At 36.3% G+C, this 7190-nt stretch overlaps 1 protein-coding gene across 1 annotated transcript in view; it reads right to left on the reverse strand.

Moving 5' to 3' along the window:
- The window catches only part of AGPS (alkylglycerone phosphate synthase), a 130361-nt gene that overhangs the window by 83401 nt on the left and 39770 nt on the right, over nucleotides 1-7190 (reverse strand). Inside the window, 3 exon segments of the mRNA XM_010859774.1 lie at nucleotides 1071-1145; nucleotides 1242-1362; nucleotides 4126-4216. Coding sequence (XP_010858076.1) covers nucleotides 1071-1145; nucleotides 1242-1362; nucleotides 4126-4216 — 287 coding nt within the window.

Here is a 7190-nt window from a genome sequence, read left to right on the forward strand (position 1 = left end):
GGTCCAAATACGAAAAGCAGTATGTCAAGGCTGTATATTGTCACCCTGCTTATTTAACTTATATGCAGAGTACATCATGAGAACACTGGGCTGGAAGAAGCACAAGTTGGAATCAAGATTGCTGGGAGAAATATCAGTAACCTCAGATATGCAGATGACACCACCCTTATGGCAGAAAGTGAAGAAGAACTAAAGAGCCTCTTGATAAAAGTGAAAGTGGAGAGTGAAAAAGTTGGCTTAAAGCTCAACATTCAGAAAACGAAGATCATGGCATCTGGTCCCATCACTTCATGGGAAATAGATGGGCAAACAGTGCAAACACTGGCAGACTTTATTTTGGGGGGCTCCAAAATCACTGCAGATGGTGATTGCAGCCATGAAATTAAAAGATGCTTACTCCTTGGAAGGAAAGTTATGACCAACCTAGACTGCATATTAAAAAGCAGAGATATTACTTTGCCAACAAAGGTCCGTCTAGTCAAGGCTATGGTTTTTACAGTGGTCATGTATGGATGTGAGAGTTGGACTGTGAAGAAAGCTGAGCGCTGAAGAACTGATGCTTTTGAACTGTGGTGTTGGAGAAGACTCTTTGAGAGTCCTTTGGACTGCAAGGAGATCCAACCAGTCCATCCTAAAGGAGATCAGTCCTGGGTGTTCATTTGAAGGACTGATGCTGAGGCTGAAACTCCAATACTTTGGCCACCTCATGTGAAGAGCTGACTCATTGGAAAAGACCCTGATGCTGGGAGGGGTTGGGGGCAGGAGGAGAAGGGGATGACAGAGGATGAGATGGCTGGATGGCATCACTGACTCCATGCGCATGAGTTTGGGTGAACTCTGGGAGTTGGTGATGGACAGGGAGGCCTGGCATGCTGTGATTCATGGGGTCACAAAGAGTCAGTCGGACACAATTGAGTGACTGAACTGAACTGAACTGAACTGAGACTCTAAAAATATAGCTATCTATATTTTTTACAGCTCATATGTTTAAAAGTACATATTTCCAACACTAAATTTACTTAAATTTTAACAATACTAAATTAAAAATACAAAGAAAAACAAGAACTTACTTGGCCATAAAACTATATCAGGAATTCTCTGAAACATTCCTTCCCTGAGCAAAAATATCTCATGAAGACAATGACCTGTTTTGTGGTTTAAAAAAGAAAATGTAAAAATATCTTAAAATTAAAGGAAATTTTAAACTTAAAACTAAATAGGATTTATATGAAGTTGCTTACCATGAGCTCTAAATACTCGATCATCTGCTTCTTGTGAATATGAAATATTAGTTTCTTTAAGGTCATGAAGAAAATCTTCACTTACAATAGAAGGAGGTGTATCACTAGGATTTAAGGATGCCTAGAAAATAAAATTTTTTTTTTTACTTATTTCTAGAAAATAAAAATTTGAAATGTTACAGAGAAGTGACTATAAAACATGAATGTTTTTTAACATATGAACTAGGACAGAAACATAGAAAAATAATAAATAATACATATGGAAACCAACTCTGTGACAATAACCAATTACAAATGGTCTGAAAAACCACATTCTGTAACATAAGTTATAAGAACCTTATGTTTTCTCTTTTGCTTCAATGTCCCATCTTTTCATTATTTCTAAAGTCTACAATTAAGGGGGCTTCCCTGGCAGTCCAGTGGTTAAGACTCCCAAGCTTTCACTGCAGGGGGCAGAGGTTCAATCCTTGATCAGAGAACTAGTAAGTAAGATCCCCTATGCCACATGGTGTGGTCAAAAACAAATAAATATAATAAAAATAAAGATTACAATTAAGAAGATAGAAAAGTCTCAAATCTTCAATTTTAAACTAGGGAGACTGGGATATAGATAACTTCTGCATTATCTACATTTCATCTTAGATAAAATTTATCATTTCAGAATGATCAGCAAAAAGCCTCTCAATAAGAAGTAAACCCATTTTTATAGGCCTGCTTTAAAACTAACAACATAAACTTGATACTTAATTTCAACTAACAAGTATTCAACTTTAAAACTATGTGACATTGGCTCACTCAACTTTTTTGAGCCTTGGTTTCTTCAACTATTAAATGAGATTATCGCCATCAAATTTATACAACTGCCATAAGGAAGGAGAGTTAAATGTGTAATTTTTGTGAAAAGCACCTATTATCATGCCTAGCATATAGGATGGAGAAGGCAATGGCACACCACTCCAGTACTCTTGCCTGGAAAATTCCATGGACGGAGGAGCCTGGTAGGTGGCAGTCCATGGGGTCGCTAAGAGTCAGACACGACTCGGTGACTTCACTTTCACTTTTCACTTTCATGCATTGGAGAAGGAAATGGCAACCCACTCCAGTGTTCTTGCCTGGAGAATCCCAGGGACGGGGGAGCCTGGTGGGCTGCCATCTATGGGGTTGCACAGAGTCAGACATGACTGAAGCGACTTAGCAGCAGCAGCAGCATATAGGAAGAGTTCTACAAATGGCTATCCAAATCCAATCTGTTATGTTAATAAAGCTATGGTACAGTATTTGGAAAAACTAAAATATAAGAATATGTAAAGAAAAATATTTACATAGCCCTTAAATATCTTATTAGTGTTCTATATTTAATATTCAATTATATAATAAATATTTCTTGCACATGTGCTATAGGGCCCTAGTGATACAGCAGTGAGTTAAACCCAAAAAACTGACCTCATGGAATTAACCTATAGTGGAAAGAAATGACCAAAAGAACCCTGATAAAACATACGGATTACTAATTTTAAGTTTCTGAAAATTGAAATGGCTTAAAACAGAAAAATAGAAGTGCATGTAAAACTGGTAAAATTTATGAATATGATACATAGATTGTATCAGTTTAAAAAAACAAGTAAAACAAATAGTCAAAACACAGAAAGAGAAGATGGTTATTCTGAGACATTAGTATGCCATCTTCTCAGCCAGCCAGCTCTCTTAACAAAGTTGCATTCCTTGCCTCAAAAAACAAAACAAAACAAACAAACAAACAGAAAAAATTAAGGAAATAGAAGAGATTTTTTTAAAAGCAAGGTTAAAAGAATTTGGTTTGGAAGAGGTAGGAATTAGATGTTTAGTCTAATTAAGTACAAGAATAAAATGTAACTGTGGACTTATAAATAAACAAAATAAGCACTCACTGAATATCTACAGTGCTTAATAATATGTTGAATATAGTGGATGCGAAGTGAAGTCGCTCAGTCGTGTCCGACTCTTTGTGACCCCATGGACTGTAGCCTACGAGGTTCCTCCATCCATGGGATTTTCCAGGTGAGAATACTGGAGTGGGTTGCCATTTCCTTCTCCAGGAGATTTTCCCGACCCAGGGATTGAACCCAGGTCTCCCACACTGTAGGCAGATGCTTTACCATCTGAGCCACCAGGGAAGTCTCTGAATATAGTAGATAATATAGTATAAATTACAGCCTCTGCACTTATGGAAGTTATACACAAAGGGATATACAGAATACTATACCATAGTAAGTAATAAATAATAAACATTATCATTATATAAAGAAATGCTATTTCATTAGCTTAATACAGTTTAAAGGTTTTTAACCCCCCTTTCAGAAAAGTGATACAAGAGCAAACTAAAATTCTCTATCACTCATATCTTAATCAAAATTCTATTTTTAACCTTTAAATATTTTAAATGTTTTGATAATAATATTACATTTTTATTTTAAATTATTCTATATAAATCCTAGATTACTGTCAGTTCATTACAAAATGTAAAAACAACAGCAACTTATATTTTGGTAATAAAGTCCTCGCACAGAATTCATTCATTTGAACTTCACTACTACTCGTGACACATATAACTGACACTTATGACTCTCATTTCTCCTATTAAGATAACTGAGGCTCACAGAGTTTAAAAGTTTGAGATAAATCTCAGGATAAATGCTGAGATTAGGCTCTACATCTGTGATGCTAAAAAACAAACAAATAAAAAATAACCCTAGAAAGTCTAACAAGGCCAATCAAACTAACAAAAAGGACAAATATATTAAAGCAACTGTAACATATTACAAAGATAAGTTTAATTAATTTGGGATTAACCACATATATATACACACTCAATTAAGAATATTATTAATTGTTTTTATTCACTTACTTTAGAGGTAGTTTTATGCTCCACATTTACTCCAAGGGTATTTTGGATCCACTCTCTAAAAGTTGGCAATGACATGCCACTAAGAGGGTACCTAAGGTAAAAAGAAGTAAAACATTAGAGCAAAGTATATTCATGTAAATTCAAATCTTAGATTCTGTTTCTAGCAAAGGTCAAGTAGTTGCTATCAAACCAACCCTCCCACATATAATGATAAGCTCTGGACAAAAACAAAAAAAAACCTAATTATTTGAGGACAGTATAGATAGTCCAATGATAGGCAAAAATAGGGGGTAAGAAGAAAAGAGCACCACAGAAGTTTACAGTTTCAACAGGTTTTAGCTAAAAGGGAAAGCTCCAGCACACAGAGTACCACAGAAAGAATAAAGAATGCAAGAATGCAAAAACTCTATAGTATTCCTGGCTTAAACCACTGGATGGTGTTTGCAGTGAACACAGCATCTGGGAAGAGCACAGAAAAATCACGCAAATCCAGGAGTAGTTAGAGAGGGACTTGTAAAAAAACTCTGTCCAAATGTCTGGCTGACCTTGAATAACAAGTGTATGGAGCAGACTCTAAGCAGCCCAGTGAAGCTTAAAATAACTGAATATATAATTCAGCTGCTCACCATCACAGAAGTAAACCTGAGGTAAGTCAAGTTAACTTCTTGGTTTAAAAACAACAAAAAAACCTTTACAGACAAATGTAACAGAATACAGACTTTCCTCAACATATCAGTAACAACGTCCAAGATACATTTCAAAATTATTAGACATAAACAACCAACAAAGTGTTATCCATAATTAAGAGAAAAGGCAATCAATAAGAAACCCCAAGATGATCCAAAATATTGGAATTAGCACACAAGGATTTGAAAACAGCTGCTGCTGCTGCTGCTGCTAAGTCGCTTCAGTCGTGTCCGACTCTGTGCAATCCCACAGACAACGTCCTACCAGGCTCCCCTGTCCCTGGGATTTTCCAGGCAAGAACACTGGAGTGGGTTGCCATTTCCTTCTCCAGTGCATGAAAGTGAAAAGTGAAAGTGAAGCTGCTCAGTTGTGACGACTCTTAGCAACCCCATGGACTTCAGCCTACCAGGCTCCTCCGTCCATGGGATTTTCCAGGCAAGAGTACTGGAGTGGGGTGCCATTGCCTCTTCCCTTGAAAACAGCTATAACCACACTAAAGGATAAAAGGGAAAATATGTTACCAGTGAATAAGAGAAAATAAATCTCAGCAGAGAAATAGAAATTATTTTTAAAAAACAAAAATTCTACAATTAAAATTGAAATAAAAATTCATTGGAGGAACTCAAGAACAGACTGGAGATGTCAGTGAACTTACAGTTAGAGCAATAAAATATATATAATCTAAACAACAAAGAAAATAGAAAAAATTAATGGAGCTGTAGGGACCTGTGGAACAATAGAAAAATAGTAACATGCATATAAATGGAGACCCAAGAACACGAGGAAAAGGAATTTTAAAAAAAGTATTTGAAGAAATAATAACAGAAAGTATCCAAATCTGATGAAAGACGTGAGTTTAGAAATTAAAGAAAGTCAGAGAACTCTAGAAGATAAATGCAGAGGCACATTGCAGTCAAACTGCAAGTTAAAAAACAAAGAGAAAAAGAAAAAGACATTAAAAAGTAGAGACATTACTTTGCCAACAAAGGTCCATCTAGTCAAGGCTATGGTTTTTCCAGTAGTCATGTATGGATGTGAGAGTTGGACTGTGAAGAAAGCTGAGTGCTGAAGAATTGATGCTTTCGAACTGTGGTGTTGGAGAAGACTCCTGAGAGTCCTTTGGACTGCAAGGAGATCCAACCAGTCCATTCTGAAGGAGATCAGACCTGGGTGTTCTTTGGAAGGAATGATGCTAAAGCTGAAACTCCAGTACTTTGGCCACCTCATGTGAAGAGCTCACTCACTGGAAAAAGACTCTGATGCTGGGAGGGATTGGGGGCAGGAGGAAAAGGGGACGACAGAGGATGAGATGGCTGGATGGCATTACCAAGTCGATGGACATGAGTCTGAGTGAACTCCGGGAGTTGGTGATGGACAGGGAGGCCTGGCGTGCTGCAATTCATGGGGTCGCAAAGAGTCGGACTGACTGAGCGACTGAACTGAACTGAGAGAAAAATGACATACTACACATAATGTAATAACAAAGTTATGACTGACTTCTCATCAGAAAGTCCAGAAAAAAAAGAAAGCCCAGAAAACTACTGAACAACATTTTTCAAGTGCTGAAAGGAAAAGAATGCCAACTTAGAATTTTATATCTGGTAAAAGGTATCTTTCAAGAACAAAAGTAAAACAAAGAGCTCTTCAGATGAAAACGAAGAGAACTAAGAGCCAGCACACCTACACTACAAGAAGTGCCAGAGGAACCTGTATAGGCCGAAGGGCAGTGTAACACTAGATGAACTGTTCACAATGGAGTAAGTAAGGACTGAAAGAGTAAACACGTGAGCAAATACAACTGACTATTCTTCTTGATTTCAGTGATAGTACTATAAATCATATCATGATGTGACAACCATAAAAAGAATAGGGAATAGTAAATAAACCAGATTTGGAAGGTGCTTGTATTTTATATAAAGTGCTACAAAACATTTAAAACACACAAAAGAACTCTACAGAGCAGGAACAATATGGAAAGAAGTAGATCTGCTACTCAAATTTTGTTTCCTCTTATCTTCTAACCCAAATTCTATTTAAATAAGTTTATATGAATCATGAACATTATTTCATATACACAAGAAGTCCTAAACTGTATATATATATAAGAATGATGCAGAAAACTCAAGTGCTTAGAGGGGGACCTTTTCACTTTTAGAAATATTTATCAGAGATGCCAAATTTTAAGTGCTAGAAATAAAGAGATAAATATCCACCATCCAATCTCAGGGTTAGGGTTAGGTTTAGGGTTTAGTGGTTGGGGTTAGGATTAGGGTAGTAAAGAAGGTTGATATGCAAATAATAATAGTCCAATGTGCTATAAAGCAGTAATAAAATAACCCTCAGAACAAACCAAAACAAATTTCAAAATGTTTATTTTT

Source organism: Bison bison, unplaced genomic scaffold (genome assembly GCF_000754665.1).
Source record: "Bison bison bison isolate TAMUID 2011002044 unplaced genomic scaffold, Bison_UMD1.0 scf7180017864460, whole genome shotgun sequence".
NCBI lineage: Eukaryota > Metazoa > Chordata > Mammalia > Artiodactyla > Bovidae > Bison > Bison bison.